Source organism: Bison bison, unplaced genomic scaffold (assembly GCF_000754665.1).
Source record: "Bison bison bison isolate TAMUID 2011002044 unplaced genomic scaffold, Bison_UMD1.0 scf7180017864309, whole genome shotgun sequence".
Classification (NCBI taxonomy): Eukaryota; Metazoa; Chordata; class Mammalia; order Artiodactyla; family Bovidae; genus Bison; species Bison bison.
Window position 1 is genome coordinate 5,585,176 of NW_011494881.1, and position 27,151 is coordinate 5,612,326.

The following is a 27,151-nucleotide window of genomic DNA, read 5'->3' on the forward strand; positions in this document are numbered from 1 at the left end:
AAAAGCCGCTAACGTGTGCGCTATACAATGCCGGCCCCATTGAGACGGGCCAACCCCCCACCCCCAGCTGACGGGGTCAGAGGGGGAAGTGCCCTCACTTGCCTACTGGGGTGTTTTTCAATACCAACAACCAGTTCTCTCACTCTCCAGACACCGACCATGTGTCCAACAATTCAGTTCAATCCTGATGCTAAATACCTGGAATTAGGGTCCGAGTCCACAGATTTAGGGGTTCAGCTGCACTTTAGATGCTAGTGGTGAGTCCCAGGCCACCGGTACTTCTGACCAACCAGCTATAAATCAGGGCTTCCCACTAGCCCTTCTCAGGTTCAGTTAGCTAGAATGACTCACAGAACTCAGGAAAATAGTTCACTTATTACATTTACTGGTTGAATATAAAGCATAAAGCGTCCAGCTCGGGAACAGCCAGATGGAAGAGGTGCATGGGATGAGATCTATGTGTGGGGCGGCAGGGCCTGGGGTCAGCTGGAGCTTCCGTGTTTCTCTAGGAGCATCATCCTTCCAGCACATGGGTGTGTTCACCAACCTGGAAGCTCATCAAATCTTGGAAATCTCCAGCCTCCCATCCTTCCCTCCCTAAGGTTGGGGATGGACTGAAAGTTCCCATCAAATCACTTGGTCTTCAGTGATTGGCCCCATCCTGAGGTTTTCTGTAGCGGCTCCATTCTAAATCACCTCACTGGGAAAAGGGAACCCTCCTATCTTATTGGTGGAAATGTAAATTGGTGCAACCTCTATGGAGAACAGAATGGAGGTTCCTTAAAAAACTAAAAATAGTTACCATATGATCCGGCATTCCCACTCCTGGGCATATATCTGGAGAAAACTCTAATTCAAAAAGATACATGCATCCCAGTGTTTACAGCAGCATTATTTACAATAGCCAAGACATGGAAGCAACCTAAATGTCCATCAACAGAGGACTGGATAAAGAAGATGTGGTGCATATATACAGTGGAATACTACTCAGCCGTAAAATGAATGCAATAATGCCATTTGCAGTTACATGGATACAATCCGAGTTTATCATACTAAGTGAAGTAAGTCAGACAAAGACAAATTACCAGCGATACTACTTATACATGGAATCTAAAATATGACACAGCTGAACTTATTTACAAAACAGAAACAGACCCACAGACACAAAAGACAAGCTCATGGTTACCAGAGGGGAAAGGTAGGGGGAGGGATAAATTAGGAATTTGGAATTAGCAGATCCAAAGCACTATATATAAAATAAATAGACAAGAAGGTTCCACCATACATCACAGGGAACTATATTCAATATCTTATAATAAACTATACAGTGGAAAAGAACATGAAAAGAACTGAATTACTTTTCTTTCACCAGAAATTAACACAGCATTTTTTAATTTAAAAAGTCACTTCATGTGCATAAACTTTCAGTTCAGTTGCTCAGCTGTGTCCAACTCTGCGACCCCATGGACTGCAGCACACCAGGCTTCCCTCTCCATCACCAGCTCCCGGAGCTTGTATAAACTCATGTCCATCGAGTCGGTGATGCCATTCAACCTTCTCATCCTCTGTCGTCCATTTCTCCTCCTGTCTTGAATCTTTCCCAGCATCAGAGTCTTTTCTAATGAGTCATTTCTTCATATCAGGTGGCCAAAGTATTGCATAAACTTAGATGTGGTCAAAGGAACTCCTTATGAATAACAAAAGACATTCCTGTTGCTCTGAAAAATTCCAAGGAGTTTTGAAGCTCTGTGCTAAGCCAAATTCTGGGCACCAGAGTTGCAGTGGTTAACAAAGTAGACAGCTCTTTTCTTTACCTAGCTCCCATTCTGTGTATAGCTGGGCTGCCCAGTACAAATACAATGTGAGCCACAAGTGTGGTCTTAAATTTTCCAGGAATTGCATTAGAAAAGAAACAGGTGCAACTCATTTTAATAATGTATTTTACATAATCCAGTATAACTACAGTATTATCATTTCCACACATAATCAATATAAAAGACGAATGAGATATTTTGTACTCACTTTTCCATACAGGGCTTCCCTAATAGCTCAGTTGGTAAAGAATCTGCCTGCAATGAAGGAGACCCCAGTTCAATTCCTGGGTCAGGATGATCCTCTGGAGAAGGAATAGGCTACCCACTCCAGTATTCTTGGGCTTCCCTTCTGGCTCAGCTGGTAAAGAATCTGCCTGCAATGTGGGAGACCTGGGTTTGATCCCTGGGTTGGGAAGATCCCCTGGAGAAGGTAAAGGCTACCCACTCCAGTATTCTGGCCTGGAGAATTCCATGGACTGTATAGTCCATAGGGTCTCAAAGAGTCGGACACGACTGAGTGACTTTCAGTTTCCATACAAGGTCTTCAAAAACCTGTGTGTATTTTACATTTCACCACATCCCGATGTGTACCCAGGCTCAATAGCTACACGTGGCTGGTGGCCTGGCTGACCAAATGACCTCACAGCCTTCTGCCTGCCTCGTAGTTGCTCCTGGTTGGCTTTGGGGCAGAGCAGTGAGCTACCAGGGGCCATGGCACTAGATGCAGGCTCAGTGCCGACTGTAGCCCCCACTCTGTACCCCTTGCAGAACGTATAGAATTGGCATGAGGGTACTTGACTGATGATCTTCTCTAACTTCCAGGCCAGGTGAACCGACTGCCCTTCTTCACCAACCACTTCTTTGACACATACCTGCTGATCAGTGAGGATACGCCTGTGGGTGAGTTGGCACAAGGGCTGGTGGGCATGCTGGGTGGTGTGGGGTGGCCTCCTTTCCCACAAGTGAAAGAGATATTAGACATGGAGATGATCATCCCCCTGCGATTGGAACCTCTGCCATGGTGACGATGGGTGTTCATGTGGTTTCTTCTTGGTTGCCTCCAGGGACGGGGCACTCACTGCTTCTTGTGTTGGCCCATTCTAAAAAGAGAGGAGGTCTCAGTATCAAAGATTTTATCATATTGAGCCCAAGTTGCTTGACTTTCACTTCTACGTTAATTTTGTCCTACAAAATGGCTTGTTCCTCTTCCTCATGAAAATTTGAAGATGGAAGCTCTTATAATTTGATTTGCAGCCTTTTGTACTTTTCTGTGATTACTGAGTTTTCTCTGTACTGGATATGCCTGTTTTTTTTGTCATTTAAAAAAAAAAAAAAAACGGTTTAGGAAGTGATCATAAGCATCTTGGTCCGTGCCCCTCACCACCTCCCACCTGCCCCAACTTGACTCACCTCATCACCCAGGTCTGTCCTCATGAGCCCTTCCGGAGGGCCAGGCTCCTTTACCTGCAGCTGGAGGTCGGCAGATGTAGCCCCATGGCCTTAGCTTAGCTCTAGGGATCCCAAAGCTTCTCAATAAATGGGGTTGAATTGATCAAACCCATCTTGAAGCTGAGCTGATGGGACAGCACTGGTTGTGTGTGTGTGTGTGTGTGTGTGTGTGTGTGTGAGTCACTCAGTCATGTTTGACTCTTTGTGACCGCATGGACTGTAGCCAGCCAGGTTCCTCTGTCCATGGAATTCTTCAGGCAAGAATACTGGAGTGGGTCACCACTCCCTTCTCCAGGGGATCCTCCCCATCCAGGGATTGAATCCAGGTCTCCTGTACTGAGGCAGATTCTTTACCATCTGAGCCACCAAGGAAGCCTGCGAGCACAGAGGAAAACCACTCCATGTCACATTCACCAACACTCCCTCTTGCGTCCCTTCATTCTTGTCTGTTTTAGAGAAAGCGCTTGTACCCTGGGGCTTCTTACCGTCAGATCTGCCTGCTTTGTGGGTATCAGAGTGGAGCTGTGTACCAGGAGCAGTGTACATAGCAGGCCAGCATGGTGCATCTTTCAGGAGCGTCACTTGTACTTGAAAGTGAAGCAGGATGGCTTGGAGAGGGGAGGGCTCTGAAGATATTTAACTAATGGGTCATTTAAAGCACTCTTTCATATATGTAAAACCAAACTAAATGCAAAATTCTTCAAAGAAAATCTCTGCTTGAAGAGGAGAGCCTTAGTGGGCCCCAGCCTCACCCTGCCGTGTGCAGGGACATACAAGCAGCCTGCTGCAGAGGCCTTCCCTCCCAGTCTTCCTTTCTTTGTGGATGGGTGCCGGGCACGGCGGGTGTGTTTCTGACTATTGTGGGGCTTGTCGCCATGGCCCGGTGATGCTCTGTTTCTAGGGCTGTGGGGGCCATTGTGTAGAAAGTAGCCTCTCTTTTGATGGTTAGCAGGCCCACACAGCAGTGTTGTGAGGCTGGATTTGGGGGTTGGTGATCGGGGATGTGGTGTTTGAAGTGTTATCCCAGAGTGAGGCAGATTGCTTCTCTGGAATGTTCTCCCAGAGGCTTAGAGCACCTTCTGCGGGGTGGAAAGCATGGCTGGCAGTCTTTTGGGGACCGTGCTGAGTTGGGTCAGGGGTGTTGTTTGAGGGCTCCTGGACTCTTCATGGCTCCTCCCCAGACCCGGTGCGGGGCTGGCGTGGAGCCAGCAGTGCAGAGGCCCAGTACACTTGGATCTGTGAATGATGAATGTTGGCAGTGTTTATCACCATTAGGGCCTCTACTTTTTTCAGTTCATTCATCAATTCATCAGATACAGACGGGGTGCCCCCTGTGCCGGGCCCGAGTGCTGTGAATTCAGAGAGGAATTTGACAGAGGGATAAAGAAACCAGAGTCTTGGGTGGTAGCAGCTGCGCTGGTTGTCTGGTTAAGACCCAGTGGGGATTGAAGGGGGAGGGTCATGCCCCTGGGGGCAGGGAGAAGCAGGAGAAGTTTGGGGGAGGTGATGGCGCTTGAGCCAAGTCCCGAAAGTGTCCTTTCCATTTCTTCACATGATGTTTCCTGTGGCTGGTTTTTTAAGTGTCTGCTTGAACCTTATCCTCCTGGAGAGTCCTTCAGGGTGGAAGAAATATATCTGGGACAGGTGAGGTCCCTGAGGCAGAGCTGTGGCCAGCCACTCACTAGTTGGGGCTGCTGACGCAGAGGAAAGCCCCCTCAGGTGAGGAGTGCTTGTGGCCTGCACTGCCCCGCTCAGCCCCGAGTGGGGGGTTCTCTGAGGCCTGTGCTGCAGGGAGGCGGGTGGGGTGCCCCCAGTGAACACACCAGCAGGCCCTGCTCCAGTTACCTTTAGCCCCAGCTCTTGACTGTCTTCTGGAGATGCTGACATTGGTTAGCCTCCAGGAATAACTCCTAGGACGCAGCCCATTGTGGCAGTCACAGCAGGGGTGTCCATCTGATGCAGTGGGGATTGATCCCCGGCTCTGGGAGCCTGCAGGAGTCAGAGAGGACTCAGTGAGCTGGAAGACAGTTCTGCTGCTCTCTCTGGACAGGGGCCAGTGCTGAGCTGGCCTGCACTGTCCTGGCCTCCTTGCTTCTTTTTACATGAGGATGGCACAGCGCAGTTCTACCCTGAAAGTCAGGCACCCAGTTTCTATTCCTTGCAGTGTGGCATTGGGCACAGTGCCATCCCTCTCTCAGCCTCTGTCTCCCCATCTCGCCAATGAGAAGGCACTGGGAAGGTGGGCCCCAGTGAGCTTTGGCCTGGGCAATCCTGCCAGCCCAGGGTATTGTATCTCTGGGCCCTCCGATAGCACAGCCCTGGAAACCTCCAATGAGTGCTGTCACCTACTTGCCCTGGGCCACTCAGTGGGTGTGAAGTCATGTGAACGTGCCAGGATGCGGGCCTCTGACCAGCAGAGGCCAGAGTGAGGGTAAGGGTTGAAACAGCTTGTCAGGGGACTGGCCCTTTGCCTGCTGTGTGGAATGAGGAGGCCTAGAGAATTGACTTTGGGGCTTGGCTCTCACTGCCCTTTGCTCTCTGAATCTTGGTGCTCCGAACTGTAAAATGGGATGGAATAGTTTCCCCTCTGGATCATTGGCATGTGTACATACCCTGTTGTTAACTCGAAAGCCTCCGTGCCTGGAATGCTTTGTTCTTACAGAAAGGAGGACTTAACGTATGGCCCAAGGATGACTGGTTTACTGTCCCCCCAGCCACCAGTTTGTAGCGGGGACAGACAAGCATGCAAATGAGCTGAGTCCGGTGGGGTGGCTAGTGCCAGTGGCTAGAACCAGAGCCCAAATTAGTCAGCTTACCAGAGGAGGCGGTCAGAGCTGTGGGCAGACCAAACTTCCAGCTGGGAAGGTAATCTGGGACACAATATCTGGCTTCTGCCTGGACCCCCAGTGATGGGGAACTCAGGGTCTTATCAGGCTGCTCATTTCTGTTCTTGGAGACAGTTCTGGGAATGCAAAAGTCTTTGTAATATTACTATGAAACCTGTCCCTGGAACTCCTACCCACTGAGCCTAATTCTGACCACTGGAAATTTACAGAATAATATTGATAACTATGATATAAAAGATACATGTATAATATATATTATTATAATGACAGTGTTTATTGAGTGTTCCAGGCAGTGTCCTGAGCGTTTTGTTTTTAAATTCCTTTTAAGAATGGAAGGAAGGTAGAGTTTGGTTACAGGCTCTGTCAGGATGTAGTTTCTGTAATCTCCTGGGCTAGAGATTAGGACTTTCATTCACCTCAAACCTTCTGAGCATTTCTATTCTTTATGCTCTTGCCTCAATTTCCGACCACAGGCGAGCGGCCCTGTACTCGGGAGTGGAATGGGAGGGCACAGCCTGGCCGTCTGAAATCCCGTGCACCGGCTGCTCGTTCCGTCTCTGTCTCCTCCTATCTTAGCTTCCAATTCCCTCTGTGTGATCTACTTTTGTAGACCATCTCCCAGCAGAAAAAGACAGCAGCCAGATGAAGTCATCAAGCAGCTCTGCCTTCCCCTGGCCTGTTAACATCCAGGGTTTCCTTATCCTTGCATGTCCTCTCCAGACGTGAACCTCAGTCACTGACAGCAGAGCCTGGCCTGGGCGGGGCAGAGCAAGGGCACAGCAAGCACGTAATGGTAGGGCTGCTTGGCATTGCCCACACCTTGGCCCTGGCTGTCAGCAGCAATGGCTGTGTGGCACCTTTAGAATGAGGGACAGGGTGCAAGGTTGCTTGCTGTCTCTGATTGCCCTCCCCAATCCACTCCACCAGTTTTGCTTGTGTTGAGATCACCAACCACCTCCCCGTGGCTAAAGCCGACCTAATCCTCAGGCCTTGTGGCCTTTCCGCAGTGAAGTTTATCTCTTCCAGGGCATGACCTCTAGCTGTGCCTTCTCAGTCTATTCCCCACCCCCACCCCAATGGAGTGACTCATCCACTCCAACCACATCAGTTTCCTTGCAGTTCCTTGAGCACGAAAGGTGAGTTCCCACCTTTTGCCCTTTGCAGTTGCTGCTCCTTTTTGCCTGGAACGTGATGGACCTCTGTTGGTCAGTCGAGTTGATTCAGATGCCGCTGCCTCTGTGGGGCCTTCCTGGATTTCCCCAGGCAGGGTTCAAGTGCCGCTTCCTTTGCTTTCTCCTCTGCTAGTCTAGTTGCAGAGCTGTTACTCAGCTCCTCCTCTGTCTCCCGTGTTGCCCTGTGAATCCTTCCAGGTGCCTGGCATCTCCGTGTCCCCTGAGCCCACCCCTGTGCCTGGCTCATGCCCAGGGCTCCAGGTGCCTTGGGGCAGGAGTGAAGTCTGGAGTTTGTGAGTGGCAGGGGTGGGGGGACCTTCCAAGGCAGGGACTAGGGCTGGCTCCATGCCTGCTTGCTATCCACCTAAAGTCTCAGGCCAGGCAACCCTGCACCCCCAAAGGTGTTGGGAACGAGGTGTGGGTGACGACAAGGATGGCTGCCAGTGAGAGGGCCCAGGAGAGCGTGCTCCCCAGATGGCACAGGTGCTGTTTGTGCCTGCACATGTGAATGGCAAAGCCCACACTGTGCCAGGGGTCGTGTGTTTATTACCCCAGCTGCCTGCCGGGCCTGTATGTGACATATTTTCTAGGGACCCTCAGGGCACTGAGCTCTGGCTGGCCTCCAGGGATGGACACAGAAGCAGCCCGTGACACCTGGCTTGGAGGCACCAAGCTGATTTAGGATTCTGAGGGGGATGGAGGGCATCTAGTCCATCTACTTTGGCTGGCACCCAATCCTCATTCTTCAGGTCCTGGAGGGGGCAGTGTTCCTCAGGGCTGGGTCCCAGGGTCACTCATCCTATCCCAATTCTAAATAGTCCCAGCTTAAAGCCTCCCAAGTGCCCAGAGAAAGGAGTGAGAACTCTTTATCATAGCCCGTCACATACCGTTCTATACCTGCTCCCCAGTCATGGGAACCTGCTCAGCACCCAGACCTCTCACCTCCGTCTCATCACTACACCCTCGCCCACGCTGTTCCTTCAGCAGGGAGCACCTTTTCCCCTTCCCTGCCTGATGGATTCCTGCTATCTTTTGAGATGTAGCTCAGATGTCACCTGCCTGGGAGGGGCCGTAGCTCCCCCACCCCTCGCCCTCTGTTTGCTTTGAATTTGACTCTATGAAAGCTCTTAGCAACGTCCTATCAGGGTTATTTGTGGTAACTCCCCATTGGTGGTTCGTTTTTGCTTATGACCTTAATTAATATCGACATTGCAATTCATTATCATTTTGGTATTTATGTATAATGTAAGATTGTAGAACAATACTATTAGCTAGCGTTTATTGACTGCCAGCCTCCAGCCACGGCCTCTGTTGAGCATTTGAAACGTGGGCTCCTGTCGACCTCACAGTGAGTCTCAGAGAGGTGTCATCGTGTCCACTGTACAGCCGAGAGCAAGCTGAGTGTCCTGGCACATGTCCTCAGTGCCAAGCACAGTGCTTTGTGTAAAGTGGGCCTTAAAAGATGCTGGTCGGATGAGTAGAGGGATGAAGGAAGGATGGAAGGGTGAGTGGATGTGAATGTCTTGCCGATTCCCCTCCTGTTGGCTCCAGTCCCTCCATGTGTTGCCAAGGTTGGCGCACACGGAGCCAACTTCCCCAGGCAGACCTCCCCCCCACCTCTCAGACCTCCAGAGCGTCCTGAGCCACAATTCAGGTGATAATGCCCACGCTAATCACCTACACGACTAAATTAGTCTTGTCAGGAGCCATTAAGGCAGGAGCTCGGGATTCATTAGGATGGATTGGGCCCAGGCAGCGCCTGGCACTGCTGCCAGTCGGCACTGATTAATTTCTCTGCAAACTCCATCAATGCCCAGCTGTTTTGTCTGGACCCAGCGAGAGCAATTTTCAGGTGGGCTGACCCGCGTCCGCGGTCTCAGTAGACGGAGGAGCTGTGTGCCTGCATGCACGCAGACAGCTCCCTGCGGGGGCAGCCCGCACCGGCTCGGAGTGGGAGATGTGGGGCAGGGATGGCAGGACATCAGGCATGAGGTTGGAGCAGACGCAAAGTGGGCGGGCAAGAGGGGGATCTGGGAGGGGCTTTTCTGCAACTCTCTTTGTACCTGGTATCCTGGGAGGGGCTTTATCCCTCTCTGTGCCCCTCTCCCTCTGTCTAAGTAAAGGGAAGAAATCATCTCTTGGGAGAGGATGGAGAGCCACAAGGTGAGAAGGATTGTTTCCTTAACCAGAGTGTTCCTTAGGACACAGAGAAGAGGAGGTCATTGTCTCCCAAAGCAGTTCCTTGGCAGGGGATGGTGGCAAAGCTACAGGAATTGAAGGGTTAGAGGGACGTGGATGTGAGGAATCCAGTGGGTGGGGGGCGGTCCAAGGCATCAGCGAGGTGTGTGCTCCGAGCATGGTTTGTGCTTTTCTGCTGGCGACTTGCACAGAGGCAATGTAGCTCAGTAGCTAAGAACAATACAAAAAAAAAAAAAAATTAGAATGGCTGAGACAGTAATGTGTTAAGGAGAAATCACAATCTGTGGTTGAAGTTAAGGTCAGAGGTAGACAGCACTAACAGCCTGTATTCCTAACCTTCGATTTTATCCCTCACCTGAGAATCCTCAGACGACCAGCAATGAACAACTAGGGCCTCCTGTGGGACAATTTGATAATCACTAGTCAATCACTCCGACTTTACAGATAGGGAAACTGAGGCCCAAGTAGGGAGCTGGCCCAAGGGCCTCAGAGAGTTACTATTGAATTCCTGCCCTAACTTCTTACACCAGCTGCAAAGGATTTAAGGGGCCTCTGCCCATGCAGGCACGGGGTACGTCTGGGCCTAGGGAAGAAGGGGCCTGGGTTGGTGGGCTGTGAGCTTGGGACTTGATTTTAGAGAAAAGGAGTCCAGGTGCCTCAAAGCTGCCGCAGTCCGAGGCTGGAGTGCTTAGGGAGGGGAGCCCAGCTGCTCCCTAAGGCTGTTGGTACTAGATGAGGTTCTGGAGGAAAGAGGTGATGTAGTATCTGTCCAGGTGAGCAGGTGCTGGACAAGCCAGTCCGGGGCCCTGGCTCAGTGGTGCCTTCACAGAGCAGGGCTTTCATGCTTCCTTCTGGGAGGTGTGCATGACTCACAGGATCCGGAAGGGCCTGGATGCCGCTGTGGCCCTGCTTCCTTTCTGCCACTCCTCAGGTCAGCATCGGCCCTCAAAGGGGTTATAGGGCAGAATGGTGTCCTTTGGGGGTTCTGGACTGTAGCCACTCCTTAGAGGCCCCTGCCCGGGCACATCTGGAGCCTGTGGCATACCCAGCCATGGACTCCCTCTTGGCACGAGTGGGGATGGGGTGAGTGTTTTGGGTGCAGCCGTAATATCACTAATGGTAACGATGATGTGCCACCTGTCGTGCAGGCCGGCGTTAATGGTCTGCACTGCGCACCTGTGCCAGCTGTGCTTGGTGGCAGTGTGGGACACACATGAAGGATAACCGGGAAAATGGCAACTATCTTTAATTACACACTTACTCTGTGTCTAGGTAAGCTCTTCATACGCATTGCTTCATTGAATCCTTGTAGCAGACCAAGAAAGTGGGCCTTATAATCCCTACTTTACAGATGAGAAGGCAGAGGGCTCAGAGAGGGTTAGTAATTTGCACTGGGTCACACAGCTTATATAGGGCGGAAATTGAGCTTGAACCCAGTGCTGCCTGACCCCAAAGCCTGTGCGCTTAACCACAACTTGGGGACTCTGTGTGTGGGTCATTGCTTTTAAGGAGCCCCCGTTTGGAGCTGAGAAGAGGATGTTGTGGTAAATGTCCAGTCCACCGCAGGCAAGTGGGAACTGTGAGCTCCAGGGTGCTGCTAATGCTTGAGGGGAGGAAGGACTTCATTCTGGGCTTGGAGACGGGGAGATTCATAGTGGAGGCAGCATTGAGTGACTGGGTGTACAGGCAGAAGCCCCAGGAGTGGCATTTCAGAAGGCCACGGACCAGGTCAGCCCACCATGGGGCAAGCAACTTGTGTTGTGTCCTGGGTGGCAGAAGTAGGTTGCTGTGGTTAAAAATAAACATAATAGTAGTGACCAACTAGTACCTGCATTTTAATAGTTAGATTACTTGCATGATCTCACTGAATCCTTACAGCAATGATGGGAAGTCTGCTCTATCATGATCCCCCTGTTACAGACTCGAATCGGTCAAGCTGCCCAAGCTCCCTCGGGATTTGAATCCCAAGAGTTGAGTCTTCAACATCCACACTCTTACTACCCTCCTCTGCTACCTCTCAGGAGTTTTGAGGGTCTTTGCTCAGTTTGTCACCCAGGAAAGGGTCTCGGTGATCAATGATTGCACACGGGAAGGAGCTGGGAGGAGGGGCAGTTAGTTGTTCCCAGAGAGGGGAAAGTGGCCAGCACAGCTCTGCCTTCGAGTGCAGGCCCAGGACTGGGGCAGAAGCCTGGGTTCCTGGCTGGGCTCTGCTCCCGTGCAGCTGTGTGAGCTTGGGCAAGTCGATTTCCCTGTCTGGGCCTCACTTTGCCAGCTACTTGGACTATGCTAGTGCTTGCTGGACCTACTGTGCAGAGTTGAAAATATTGCTGAGAAACAACTGGGGAAACAGATGAGAGTGTTAGATTAACCAGGTTGCTAGCTCCCGGGCCCACGGCCTTTCCCATGATCAGCAGTGAAGGAGGTGGGGGCTTCGAACAGCTGTGCTGGTGGCCAGGCAGCAGGCACCCCCTTTAGGGGGGTGGGGGGCTGGCAGATGAGCCTGGCTCAGCTGTGTCATTGGGTGAGATTGTGCTGAGCTTGCAGCCAGCCGGGAACACTTGGGCTCTCTGGGAACCAGCTGAAGGTATGATTTACAGGAGCTGAAAATCCTCCAGCTGGTTGGGGAGACGGTGGCAGGCAGAGCTGACTTTGAACTTGTCATCACTCCCCTCACCCTGACTATTCTTTACATGGCTCAGGGGACCTGTGAGCCTGACTGTCCAACTACAGCTTGGCCCGGAATAGATCAAGTCTCCGTGTCAGCCCTGGACCTGTGTTTGGACACTCAGGAAAGTTGTCCTTTGATGCAAGGATCTCCCTGAAGGTCCCCTTGCCTGGGTGCCATCTCCCTCCTCCTCTCCCCGATCTGGGCACAGGGCACCAAGCACTGGGAGGTGGCACAAGGCCTGGGTTCTAATTTCAACTGTACCACCTGTTATCTCTGTAACCGTATGCAAGTCCCTTAGCCTCTCTGAGTCTCTTTTTCCTCGTCTGAAAATGAGGCCGATCAACTTGCCCAGCTGACTTCACAGGGATCTTTATGAAAGAGCTTTGAAAACTAAATTGCCACAAACATAGCAGGCTTTGTTTTTATTGAGATATTTGTCGTGAAGTGCCTCCTCTTCCAAGAAGCCCTCCACTGAATCTTGAGCAAGTATGGACTGTATGAACTAGCTACTTAAAAAAAAAAAAAAAAACTTTCTATGCCTCAGTTTACCTGGTTGGAAAACAGGGACGATGATCACATAGTATGTACTCATAGGGTTAAATAAGTCAACTTCAGACCTTGAGAACTGTACTTGGCACTAATATATGCTAACTATATTGTTGTCATTGACTCGCGCTTTTCCCAACTAGGATAGAAGCAACTTGAGGATGAGAATGATACGCTAAGTGGCCCAACCCTACTGTGCTCAACACATAAAAGATTTGGTGTGATTTATGTGTTGCTCTTCCAAGGACATTTTCACTTTGTAGGTGGGAAAGGCCCAGAGGTGCCTGGTCCCACCTCCCAGCCTGGCCAGGAATGCTCTTGGTATATAGCTGTCAGCCAGCAGGTAGTGCAAGCACAGGGTGGACCCTTGCAGCAGCGGGCGATGCCCCATCTCACTGGGTAGTGGGCACACCCTCTTGCTCGTGGACCTTCTGCCTCTTCCCCATGCTTTATCATTCCTGCTTTGCCCAGAGCTCCCCGCAGTCAGCCTGTTCCTTTGCACATGATGTTGCTTGGGGTCTGAAGACCAAGACCTGCCCCTGAATCTTCTCTGTTTTACTCTAGAGGTCCCCGTTCCTGTAGCCAGCCCCCAGACTCAGGACAGGCTTTCCCACCTACTCCATCGTGGTCACCCTTCTATGTGCCAGGTGCCATGCCCAGTGGCTTTTCATGCCTTGCTCATTTAATCATCACAGCTCCCTATGAAGGAGGTGGTTATTCAGTCCATTTTACAGATGAAGAAACTGAGGCTTAGAGAGATTATCACCCACCCAAGTTATTGAGTGTGCTGTATTCAAGCCCAGGTCTTTTTCCTTCCGTAACCAACACTCTACCCTCTTTGCAGTTGAGCAGATCAGAGTAAGCAAAGAGGAGAACCTTCCAGCCCTGGGGTAGAACAGGGTCCTCACCCACCATCTGTGGCCTCTCTTCAGCTTCTTCACCCTGCCCTCATACTACAGTGGATGGAGGGGAGGAGAGCATCAAACTCTGGTTCCCCCTCTGCCTCTTGCCCTTGGGTGAGGGAGAGGGTGTTCCTCGGCCGCCTCTTTCTATCCCCACACCGTGGTGTCCCCATGGACCCTCTGTTCCTGGGCTATCTTGGCAGTAGGAATGTGTGTTACAGCAGCCTAGCACTTCCTAGGATTGATTTGGTCTTTGAAAAGGATAATTCAAGATGAATATGCTGGCGTCCGACCCGAGTGAAATGGAGGGGTTATTGAATGTTGAACCTGCTTCACCGCATCAGCTGCTTTATGAGCTCTTCAGAAAACCCTATGCCGGGGATAACTCAGCTCTTTCGGGCAGGGAGGCAGCTTGTGGGTGAGCAGGGCTGACGGGGCCCAGGCACCCTACTCGGCTCACCTGGGTGCCAGAAGTGGCTTCCAGCCTTGTTACGGTACAGGTCACTGTCCCTCCCCCCTTATCCATCCTGTGTCGCCCCAGAATGCGGTGCGAGCAGTGGTGCCCACCTGCCGGTCCCCCGGGGACCCTGGCTCCAGACTGCCTCAGACATTGCAGGTAGGGTGTAGGTGAGTGGCCCAGAGCCTGTGGGTAAATCTCACTGATTTCTGGCAGCCTATCACCCCTAGGGGCACCCCAGTCCCATTGCTGGGGACACTGCCTCTTCAGGCTGACAGACGTCCCAGCAGATCAGAGCGGATCCGTAGCTGGGGACTCAGTGAACTGTTGGGGAGATGTCCTCAGGGGATCATCTTGCTTGGTGTTGACACACAGGGGCACAAGGTCCAGGGAGCAGAGCTCCCTGTGGGGCTCTGGCAGCTCACCTCACCCGGGTCACCCAGGTGTTTGTCCTAATCGGCTACCATGGCTGCCCCTCAATGTTAGAGGACTGGCCAGAGGGGAGCCAGGGAATAGACCACGTTGTGAGCTCTTTGAGAGTAGGAACCCAGTCTTAAAGCCTGTTTGGTGGGGTCACTGGGATGTACTGGAGGCTAGCAGTGGCCTCCTCCTTCTTCAATGTCCCTTGTGGAGCCTGGCACAGGGAGTGGCACTCGTCCCATGGGATGACTTAAGTGTCCCATGTAATGACAAAGTGACCCATCTCTTGCCTTAAGTGTCTGTCCCAGCCTGAAAGCTCATTCTTCCCTGGGCTGCAAATGTCAGAATGCCTTTTCTGAGGAAGAGGCAGGCGTCCAGGAGAGGAAGTGAACAGGGAGACACGCCCCACACATGAGGAGCAGCTTGGGGACAGGAGGGTGCAGGGACGGGGGCTTCCCAGGGACAGGGGTCAGAGTGATGACAGTCAGTGCCCTGGGTGGGGGGTGGCACCAGCATTCTGACTCTTTTAAAACAGTCCTCATGACTTCCTCAGTCCTGCCTCTTCTCAGTTCCTGGCCACATTGTGGGATTCAAAGTCTGATGGCAGTGTCTTGGGATGAAAGCAATTTACAGACCCTGTGTCAGTTTCCCATACACGAGACCCTCAGGACAGCTGACAAGGGCCACTTCTGCCTCCACTTCTGCCTGACAGAGGATGAGATGGTTGGATGGCATCACTGACTCGATGGACATTAGTTTGAGCAAGCTCTGGGAGTTGACGATGGACAGGGAAGCCTGGTGTGCTGCAGTCCATGGGGTCGCAAAGAGTCGGACACGACTGAGCCACTGAACTGAACTGCTCCCACTTTAGAGATGAGGAAAAGTCAGTGACCTGTCCAAAGTGAAAGGGTGCCTTAAATATTTGTATCAGGGTTTGAACTGGTTGGTCTGACCCCAGCCTGGACTTGTGGCTGCAGTGCCCGGTTGCGTGCCCACTCCATGCCCACAAGTAAGCCATGGCTCTTTAGACTTCAGCTTCCCCGTCTTGTAAACTGAGGCTAACAGGCTCATGCTATTTGTGATCTTTCCCTCCCTCTCATAGTTCTGAACCCCCTGGGGGACTTGTTACAACTCAGATTGCCGGCCACACCCTCTAAGTTTTTGATTCAGTAGGTCTGGCTTGGGGCCCAATAATTCGCCTTTCCCACAAGTTCTTAGATGCTGCTGCTGCTGCCTGGTCTGGGGACCACACTTTGAGGCCTCTCCCCTTGCCCCGCTGCTTCCCAGCCTCTGGAATTGGCTCTGGAGTCCAGCATGAGTCCTCTGTCATCCAGGCCTGCTCAGGCAGGCAGCCCTGGTGGCGGTTGCCTGATGGGCCTCGTGTTGGGCTCTCTGGACCCGTCTCTTGCCTGCCTGGCCATCTTGCAGGTCCCTTGGCTGGGACATCACCAGTGTTTTCTACACCTCAGCTGTGGCTCCTCATCAGGTGACAGATGTGTGAAACAGGAGGGGGTCTGCAAGGGAGGGGAGGCACAGAAGAGCCGAGATGAGATAGTGAGATGCCCTCAGCCCCCGCCTTTTGTGTTTACACAGAGTAGCCGCGCAGCAGTGGGCATAATTACTCCTGACGGCCTTCATTAAAAGCTCTGGAGCAATTTACAGTCAATTAAGGAGCAGGAAACTGCTTCCTTCTCAGGTGCTCCCACCTGCTTGGGAATGAGTCCTGCCCAAGAAAATGTGGAGCTGGCTTGGGGGCAGGGTGTGTTTGAGGGTCTGTCAGGGAGGGTGGGGTGGCTTCTGAAGTGATGAAGCTGCCGGCCTCGCCGTCAACAGCCTGGCCATCCATCACCAACGCCTGGCTATGCACTCCCAACGTGGTGTGATAGTCTGTGAGGTATGGAGGGAGCTCTGAGGCCGGACTTTGCCCCTGCCCATGCTGAGGCCTCAGGTAGATCCTTCCAGCCCTGGGAGCCTCAGTTTTTCTCATCTATAAAATGGGGCTGATCCCATGCATTTCGCAGAGCTATTTTGACTCTTGAATGAAATAATGAATGCGGTGGGCACAGGGCCTGGCCCCCACTGGGTGTGCAGTGGCAGGGATGGTCATTCCTGTCCCACCTGGGGATCTACCCCTGCCTGTACAGATGCTTTCAAAAAGAAAAAAAAAAAAAAAGCTGATCAGATGCTGACATTCTGAGGTGCCCCTGAGCCTGGTTCAGTGCCTGCCCTCACTCTCCAGACAGGAAACCAGAAAACATGTGTGGGGAGTGGGCCTATGGTGCCTGCTCCTCTGGGTGGGACCTTCAAACTTAGCAGGCCTCAGATCCAAGGGAGAATGCTTCCTTTTTTGCCTGAAGGTCAACTTAGGAAAATTAAAATGTTCCCCAGCTGCATTTCTTTGGCTCAGTTGGTGAAGAGTCTGCCTGCAATGCAGGAGACCCAAGTTTGATCCCTGGGTGGGGAAGATTCCCCTGGAGAAGAAAATGGCAACTCACTCCAGTATTCTTGCCTGGAAAATTCCATGGACAGAGAAGCCTGGTGGGCTACAGTCCATGTGGTCACAAAGAGTCGGATGCAACTGAATGACTAACACTTTCAAAATAAAAATAGCTTCATTGAGTGCCATGGTTGAAGGTAGGGGAGGAGAATGAATATTTTTACAGCTTAAATTACCTACTTTACTGACTAGAAACATGTCAATGAGAAAAGTTGCACTGCCTTTTAGCTCCAAATATATAAATAAATCTGAGTTTATTTGAGAAGTGGCAGTTATGAAACTGCATTCTGAAATTAGACCAGGGGCCACATTGAGAAGACAGGCTGCCTGGGAGCCTGGGTGCTTGTCCCTGCTCCAGCCTGGAACCCTCATTTGGTGAGATGACATATGAGTTGTGACATAGGACTTGTGACAAATGCCCAGCACCGCGCCTGGCACACCATCAAGGCTCGTTAATCCCAGCCTGCGCACACCCGGTTGGCAGGAAGTGTTGTCTTTTCCTTCCCAGTTACTTTCTGTGCCATCGATGCCATTAAAAGAATAATGAGGGCTGAGGACAGGGTCACCCTCCCCCTCCTCTATCCCTCGGTCTCCCGTCTGGGCTTTAGAAGAGGTGAGTGAGTGACAGGGGAGGCTGGACGGATGGTGGAGGGGATTAGCATTCTCTTACTGGCTGGCTCTCTGGCCAGAGTTTTCTCATCCATAAATCAGGACGTTGACTCTCTCATGACAAAGTATCAGTGGGTGTAAAGACCTCAGGGTGTCTGAGAGCCAGGCCCCTTGAGGTCAAAACATCTTCTTGTTGGAACTGATCTGTTTTGTTGAAGTTCTGCTGTTTATCATTCTCTGCCCTTTTGCTTCACCCAGGGCAGTGTCCTGCCATCAACATGTCAGTTCCCAGGCCTGCTGGAATTTCTTACATTGGCTGCTTCCTTATGAGGAACATACAGATGTTGTCCACCCACCACGCTATCTTTGGAGGCCTCATTAGAATATCTAGTTTCAGCAACACGTGTAGTACTTTTTGTGTCAGTAGCTGCTGTAAGCTCCTTTAAAGTGAGGAAGGGTTACTATCTTTTCCATTTTATAGATGGAGAAACTGAGGCAAATGGTTTTAGTGACTTGCCCAAGATCATATAGCTGGTGAGTGGGGGTGGAGCCAGGATTTGAACTTGGGTGGTCCTGCTCCAACAACTGGCTTGTTAACCAGTGTGTTCTGCTACCTCCCAATAATAGTAATGACAATAGTAATAACAGCTTTTATTTACTGAGCACCTAGGAAGCACTTTGTACACATTGTTGCATCAAATCTTTATGATAACTTGTCAGGAGGGTCTTTAAGTCTCTGTGTGACAGATGAGGAAACTGAAGCTCAGAGGGAAAAAACAAGATGCCCTGCTCCCTGAACTAGTAAACAGTGGAGTCCAGACTGAAATCCAGGGCAGACTGTGAATCCCTGACTGCCTGGTTTTAGAAGACTGTCAAATAGTCATTTCCCCAGCCAGTCCTGCTGTATCTCCTGTTGCTCTGGCTCCAGGGAAGAGAATCTTCTAAAACCCACCAGTTATCTGTGATGAGGACTTGTCTCACCCAGAAGCAATTCCACGCAGCCTCACTGTCCAGAGCCTGGGTGAATGGCGCACCTTTACATTTCTGGTGATGCTGAATGAGGAATCGGGGTTGGGAATGGAGGGCGCAGAGCGGGTGGTCGTGCCAGATAGCAGGGCCTCTCGTGGACCCTTTCCGTCTCCCTGACTGCTGACCCTGGCCTCGTGCCCCATGTGCCCCCTCACTGGCGGCAGCTAGACCTCCCTACTAGGTCAACTGGAAACAAATGGCTGAAAAGCAAGTCACTTAAAGAGCTGTTATAACTAGACACTTCCCCCGTCCATCCGACCCTGTCCCATAGAGTTAACCAGAGCTGCCATTTACGGAGAGCCAACTAGGTGACGAGGCTTTCTGTGCATCATCTCATTCAATCCTCACAGCCACCGAGGATGAGGGCACTATACTCATATCTCCGTTCCTGTCAGTGCGAGACACTTGAAGCCCGTGGAAAAGTATAATGCTGCATTGTCTGAAATGCACTGGCTGCTGGCCACACGTGACTACTTAAGTGCACATTAATTCCAATGAGATGAAAATGCAGAACTCAGTCTCTCTTTCCCCGTGTTTCAAGTGTTCAGCCGCCACACCTGTGGAGTGGCTGTGTCTGGGGCAACACAGATCATGTTTCCGTTTGCCCTGCACGTTTGGTTGGACGACGCTGGCACAAAGTCTCTCTGATCTTCAAATGAGCAACTAAGCCTCAGCATCCTGCCCCTGGCCACTTAGCTGCGGACAGGTGGCCCTCTGAGGGCATGCCTGGTCTCTTCACCCCCGTTCTCCATGCCTGACCCTGAGGACAAAGAACTTTCTCTCCAGGTGATAGCTGGAAAGCTTCAGGGACAGAGAGACAATGTGACCTACTCAAGGTCAGGAGGCTGGAGTTGATGGGGTGATAGAAACCAGGGGGTCTGAGTCATCGAGTGCCACCCAGCTCCCCAATCCCAGCCAGGCCAGCTCAGAGCTGGGGCCCTGGAGACCAGAGGCAGCCCTGCTGGTTATGAATTTTTACAGCTGTTTACCTGACGTTGCTCCGTCCAGGAATGAAATAACTCTCCCCACGGCCACTATGAATTCTTTGCTTCCTGGGGAAGGAAAACAGCCCCTGTGATTGGAACACTGTCTGCAGTCCTGTCAGGTAGCCAGCAGTGAGTGACAGGTGAGAGAAAGCAAGCAGCTGAAAGCCATTACCCTCTTACTTCAGTGACTTGGGAAAATAGTCATAAATTAGTGCCGTGCGCCGAACGAGGGGAGAGGAAAAAACACAGGGAAAAAAAAAAAACTGCTCCCTGAGAAAGTCATAATTTTCCTCCTGAGTGTGGGAGGAATAGGATGTTCAGAAGGTAATGTCTCAGAAGAGCCGGCTCGGCACCCTGGCCTTTGGCCACGGACGAGACAGAGTGTGGTGTGTGTGTGCGTGTGTTTGTGCTCACACACCCACGGGGTCACGGTCCACCTTGGTGGCTGCTGTTTATTTTGAAGTCAGAATCTGGGGAAGAGCAACAAGGGTCGCCCTTGTGGGACTGCACGCTCTCTGAGGTTGTGATTATTTGAAGCACGTTGGCTCTTTTTCCTTTGTGGGGGATGGTGGGAGGAGGGTGAGGAGGGGCTGCCATAGGGCAGGATGGCTGAGCGAGCTCCTTTGGAGACCAAGGAGAGGATCCCCAGGATCACGGTTGCTGGGATGGGATCAGCCATCTAATTTCAGCGAGTTACAGCTGACAAACCTAAGTGTGAACTTGAATTAGAGCATTCTGTGGGTGGATAATGTACACCACTGGTTCTTGGACTTTGGTGAGCCTCAGAATCCTCTAGAAGGCTTGCTAGAACAAATTGCTGGGTCCTGACCCCTTAGTTTCTGATTCAGAGGTCGGGGGTAGGGCCAGGAATTTGCATTTCTCACCGCTTCCAGGTGATGCTGCTGCTGCTGCTCTGGGGCGCACACTCTGAGAACCGCTGATGCACGCCTTCAAGAGTCCTTTCATGAGTCCCCTCTACCCTGCTCCACCATGTCTCCTGAGCACCCACGGGTGCTGGAGCAGCTCAGCAGGTCCAACAACCCCGTCTTCCTGGGGATTCTGCTGGGGTAGGAGGGTCAGATGCTTCTCAGCTGACCATGGCCACCCAGGCTGGACATGGTAGTAACGAGGGGCAAGCTGAGAGGATGGGGTGGGCACAGGAGAGAGTCTCACCCTCAGGAGGGGTCCTGGGATTGCAGTCAGACAGACCCCAAGTCTCCAGGTCATCTCTGTGATTGCCCCTGATTCGCTAGAACCAGGGTGTTCCCTGGTCTTTCCTAAGGATTCAAGGAGCAAATATATATCAGGGGTTCAGTGTGCAGCACAGGCACTTGGGTCAGCTCTCAGACAGAGGAAACCGCAGGTGCAAAGGGATGGGACAGACATGAGCCACTCCTCCTCCGCTCCTCGCCCCTCCCAGAACTCCTCCCCCCACAGCCTTCGCCTGCTTCCCCCTCTGCCTTCTAGATGGTGTCCTCCTCATGCTGGCTCTCAGGGCTTGTCTTTCTCCTAGGCTTCCTCTCTGTGGACCTCAGGAAGGCTCAGCAGTTCCCTTGCTCCACAAGAGCTCCAAAGCAGGGCTCACATCCCTTCCATCCTAAAACACAGCCCTTCTGGACCCTGAAGCTCCCTCCACCAACTTTCCTTCCTTTCCCATTCAAGCTCCTTTAAAAAAAGAACTTGCTGCTAAGTCGCTTCAGTCGTGTCCAGCTCTGTGCAACCCCATAGACGGCAGCCCCCCAGGCTCCCCCATCCCTGGGATTCTCCAGGCAGGAACACTGGAGTGGGTTGCCATTTCCTCCTCCAATGCATGAAAGTGAAAAGTAAAAGTGAAGTCGCTCAGTCGTGTCTGACTCTTAGCAACCCCATGGACTGCAGCCTACCAGGATCCCCGTCCATGGGATTTTCCAGGCAAGAGTACTGGAGTGGGCTGCCATTGCCTTACCTACAGCATTATTGAGACATAATCAACATATGAAAAATGTTGTGTTGTTATATACATTCAAAGTGTGTAATTGATTCTTTTTGAGATATATGTATACCCTGAAAACCGTTACCACAGTCAGGATACTAAGCTTATCCATCACCTTCCAAAAGTCTTCTTGTGCCTCTTTGTAATCCTTCCTTCTACCCCTCCTACCCTCCCTCCCCAGATAACCACTGACCTACCTTCTGTCTCTGTGGATTAGTTTGCTTTTTCCAGAACTTTATGCAAATAGACTAATACTGTATGTACTTTTTTTGTCTATCTGCTTTCACTCAGCACCATTATTTTGAGACCCATTCATATTGTTGCTACGTCACAGCATATCCATCTTTGTTGTCAAGTTGTATTCCAAACAGAGAGAGACCACACTTTGTTTATTCATTCACCTGTTGATGAACATTGGGGTTGTTTCCAGTGTTTGGCTATTCCAAATAAGACTGCCATAAAACTCAGGTACGTTATATGGACATATGCTTTTATTTTTGGGGGGGGTGGAATATCTAGGAGTGGAATGGCTGAGTCTTAAGTGTACATTTAACTTCTTAAGAAGCTGCTAAACTGTTTTTCAGAATGGTTGTACCAGTCACAGTCCTATTCAGCTGTTCCACTCACTATACTTGCCAGCACTTGGCACGGGATCTTTTTTTTTTAATTATGGAAATATATATGTATATAATACCTAAAATTTACCATTTCAACTATTTTTAAGTGTACAATTCACTGGCATTAAGTATATTTCCAATGCTGTGGAAGCATCTCACTCTTTCCAGAACATTTTCATTGTCCCTCACAGAAACTCTGTACCCATTAAACAATAACTCCATTCTTTCCACCCACCTCCAGACTCTGGTAACTCCATGATGGGAGGTAGTTTTAATTTTGGACATTCTAGTAGGTATGTGTGGTATCTCATTGTGGTTTTAATTTGCATTTTCCTAACAGTGTTGAGCAGCTTCTCATGTGCTGATTTGCCAACCATATATCTACTCTGAAGCGGCTAGTCAAATCATTTGACCATTGTTGAAAACAAGTTGTTTTCTTATTATTGAATTTTGAGAGTTCTTTATATATTTTGGATCAGAGTCTTTTATCAGATGGATGATTTGCCAAGACTTTCACTCAGTCTGTATCTCTCTGTACATCCTTTTAAGCAGTGTCTTTTGAAGAACAAGGTTTTAAATATATGCAGCCAGGCTTCTTGCTGGGTGGTCTACACTCATTCGCTCCCTCTTGACCTGGGTTGGTCTGCCGTTTGTTCCTGACCCTCCTGCATGGCTCCTCCCCACGTTGCACTTACACACCTCACCCTAGAGCCAGTCGATGGGGCAGTTTTCAGACCTCACCTCTCTGACCTTGCGGCTCCTGGGACCTGCCTCACTGTTCCCCAGGCACCCTCCTGCCCCTCTCCTGCCTTTGTGACCACTCCTTTTTGGTCTCCTTCCACTGAGCAGTGCTTCCCAGGAAATGTCCTCTGACCCCTTATACATGCTCCCCATGATGGGATCTCCCCCTCCACTTGTCCCATGACCACTTACAGCCAGTGACACCTAGGTCGCTGTCTGCAGCCCAGCTGCCTCACCAACTCAGAACACACAGTCCCAGCTGTGCCCTGCAGCTGCTCTAAAAAGCCCAGAGGCACCTCCATTGTCATGCGCGGAACACTCTGCTGCTTCCTGCTTCAGTGCCTGGTTTGCACACTTCTGCTGCCTAAGATGCGCTTCTTGAGTTTCCTTTCCTCTTTCTTTGTCTTCATTTACCTCACACGTCTCTCTTCCAGGAAGCCTTCCTGGAATTCCTGCCTCGGGGGGTCTGTCCTCTGGCCTCTCCTGGCTGGTGATACAGCCTTGCACCTGTCACTTTCTGTGGAAATGAACTGTTTACATGTTTACTGGGCTTTCCAGGTAGCACTACTGGTAAAGAACCTGCCTGCCCATGCAGGAGACTTAAGAGACACAGGTTTGGTCTCTGGATTGGGAAGATCCCCTGGAGAAGGGCATGGCAACCCACTCCAGTACTCTTGCCTGGAGAATCCCCATGGACAGAGGAGCCTGGTGGGCTGCAGTCTGTAGGGTCACACAGAGTCAGACACGACTGAAGTGAGCTAGCACATGTGTTTATTTCCCTCACTAGGCAGTAATTGCTTAGAGGGCCCATATGACTTCTAACCCATGTCATATGCCCCACATATGTGTTCGTATGCCCCACATCTGCAGGTGTGCCTGGAATGGATTCAGTGCTCGGAAAATGGTGGGTGATTAAATTTCAGGACAGGACCCTGGGTCAGTCCTAAGCTTGTTCCTCAGATCCATTCTTGGCCTCTTCAGCTCTGCCCTCAATCACAGGGAGCTGACCCCATGGGCTGTCTTTTCCTGGGTCTGCTGGCTTCTACCTGGATTTAGCCAATGAGGGGCCTTGCAGGAGACTGGACAGTGAGGGGAAGGCTGTCCACTGCTTGGGTGGTGACTCCAGCTCCCATCAGGAGCCATAGCCCCTAGGCTTGGAAATGCCGCTTTCTCCCTTGACCCTGCTCTGCAGAGCTGGCAGTGGTGGCTTCTTGCTGCTGCTGATCCCTGGGTCACTGCACCATCCCCTTCTTGGTCTCTCAGCTCTCCTTTTGCCGTCCATATGACTGATTCCCTGCACTGGACCCTGTGTCTGCTCAACACTGATAGTGCTTCTTTCTTCTTGGCTGGACCCTTTCAGATGGGCAGGGGCCCTTCTGCTGATACCGAAGACCCACCTGGTATCACTGATCCTGGGAAGGCACAGTAAATGGCAGGCATGGAGGCCAGGCCCAGCAGGCTCTGTCTAAAGTCTTTGGCCCTAAAAGTCCTGCCCGGTACTCCACAGCTAAGCTGGGCCTGTATCCTTTGCGCTGGGGTCACTGAGGGAGCAGCTGAGTGATGGGTTGAGCAGGCAGGCAGCTCCAGCACCTCCCGCGCTCTTGGCCTGGCCCCTTTATCCATGAAGCCTGCTGAGTGGTAAAAGCCAAAGTAGCCCCAGGTGGTGGGATAATAGCATCTTTAATTGTGCTCAAATGAGATTAACTTCTTATCTGACAGTTTGACATCTTTATTGTTATTAATGCCCGAGTAATGTATTGTTATTTTTATAAACTCCATGGTGGCAAACATTTTTCCCTTTATTTGGATTAAAAATAGATGTATCTGTTACTTCCCCTCATTACCACAGCTGGGAGCAGGGTCTGGGTGAAGGGAAGTCACATCTGCCTAGTCACCTCCCGAGGGACAAGGCCCAGGACTGGTCACTTGGCAATAACATAGCTAGGACCTGGATGAGCCCAGGCCTTCAGGTTTCCAGTCACTCCCTGAGAAGAAGGGGTGCTTCTGGGTCACCCCTGCCAGAGGCAGTGTTCTGGGATACAGAGTGTGGATTCTGTCCTGGGCAGTTTCAGGAGAAGTAGCCTCAAATTGAAATTCAGGTTCTCTGTAGTACCAAATAGATTGAGAAAGAAGATGTAAAGTGTAATTAAATGTAAACCATCTGGAAGAACTAAGAGCTCCCTTTGCTTGTTCATTTGTTCATTTGAAAGTTAAGTGTTGATCACCCGCCAGATTCAGTGTTAAATGCTGGGCAAGCTGTGCAGCCTTCAGGAGGTTTTTTCAGGGATGGGGTCAAGGGGAGGGGTAGCATAATACAGAGACCATGAGCGTGGCTCTGGAGTCAGACTGCCTGGGTCTAGTCCTGCTACCCATTTATCCCAGGGTAGGATACTCAGCTTCCCTGAGCCTCAGTTTTCCTATTCTGTAAAATGGAGCTAATGAAAGTATTTATTTCCAGGGATTTGGGGAGCATTAAATACATGTGAAGACATTTAATGTACAGCCTGGAGCACATAATAGCCAAACAGTATTGAAGGAAGTTATTATAGGTGCTAGCCATCACTGGGACTGGTCTGCTTGGGGATCCCACAGCATCTGTGGTATGGGGATAGGTTCTTGCAGAAGGACTGCTAGGAGGTCAGGTCCCTTCCCTGGGAGGGAAGATTCATGCCCCTGCCCCTAGGGCTGAGAGCTGCTGAGGGTCAGTGCACCAGAGAGCCCTGTACTTCCTCCCCAGTGACCTGTTGCCCACTCCCAGACACCCTGTCGCCTCCACTTACCCACTCGTTAGCCCTGCCGACAAGGTCGATAATGCTTGCGCCTTGGAGAGCTGGCGCCAATGTCTTTATCAAAGCCAATATTAATTTTCACTAATTAGGAGCTGCCGCTAATGAGCGTCACAGCTAATTTAGCTCATCTATAACCCAGGAACGGCGCCACTCACGTGCCAGGTTCAGGATGCTGGCACCCGTTGCCTCCCCCACCCTCTCACCGCAGCACGGAGGCACCAGCTGCCAGTACAGCCTGCACTGCCTGGCCGACCCAGCCATCTTGTTCTGCTGATGAAGGCCCAGTGGTCCCCATCTCCAGGGAGTCCTCCGGTGGGACTCGTAGGCAAGTCCTTCAGGGATAGATCAGAGTGTGTGCCTGCTGGCCCCCAGTCTGGGAGACTTCCTATTAGGAAGGCTCTGGCTTCATTCTCATACCTTTGCCACCTCCTCCAGGAAGCCTTCAGAGACTGCCTTAGCCCACGGAACCCTTTCCTCTCTTAGAGAGCCTTGTCCTCACTGGAAAAATGTTGGTAGTGAATTAAAAATTTGTCTATGACAGTGATTGTCAGATTGCCTATTCCTGGGAGATAGTAGAGCCTGGTCATCAGAGAGTGGGCCACAGGTTCTGACAAATAGCAGCCCTGAGGCCTGTGCCTCAGCTTCCTCTTCAGGGCAGTGGGCACTAGTCCATTACTCCTAGGGTCATTGTAGAGGTGAGATGAATCATTGCATCAGCTGTGAATCATTGCTGTTGACACTCCCAGTGTAGTTCAAGGATCCGTATGCTTACATCTTGCCTCTTCTTTATGCATCCTTGCGCCCCACTCTGTGCCCAGTGCTGGATTTTCCTCTGAGCAGCCAGTGGGGCAAGAACCCTGACTGACAGGCTAAGCTCCCAGCGTGGTGCCAGTAATTGTCAAACGAATGAATGAATGGACTTGGATACTTATATCGCATGTGTGAGCCTCAGTTTTCCTATCTGTAAAATGGGTCCATCAGCCTGGTCAGTCTCTTAGTGCCCTCTCAGCATGTCTGTTTGACAGACAACCTCCAATCCTCAGAGGTTCTGGGTAAATACTTGCTGAGTGGATAGATGTTGACCTCTGGCTCTCACTAGGAAGACTGGAGCAGGGATTTATTTCCCCTCCAGGCCCCTCTCAGGGCAGCTCCCATTTCTCAAATGGGGCTCAAGATCAGAGGCTGGTCTGAGCTATGCACCCTTGGAGTGGGGCCACTTTACCTGAATCAGACATAGCTCTCTCTTCCCCTCAGCATCCCCAAGCCATCACTTCTGGGAAGCCAGAGAGGTGCTTTACCCGGCTTGGCCCTTGGGCGCACGGTACAATCCTCAGGAGCTGCCCAGGAGTGTCCTCTGCCTCTCTGTCTTCCCCTGGCCTCCCTGGCGCTTCACAGCCACGTGTGAACACATTTGAGGATCATGGCAGGGGGAGGGGAG

General features: G+C 51.2%; 1 protein-coding gene across 1 annotated transcript in view; it reads left to right on the forward strand.

Annotated features, from left to right (window-relative positions):
- CDH23 (cadherin-related 23) overlaps positions 1-27,151 on the forward strand; it is a 409,549-nt gene that overhangs the window by 15,415 nt on the left and 366,983 nt on the right. The window contains exon 3 of the mRNA XM_010852241.1: positions 2,637-2,714. Within this exon, the coding sequence (XP_010850543.1) occupies positions 2,637-2,714 (78 nt within the window). The remainder of the gene's footprint in view (positions 1-2,636; positions 2,715-27,151) is intronic.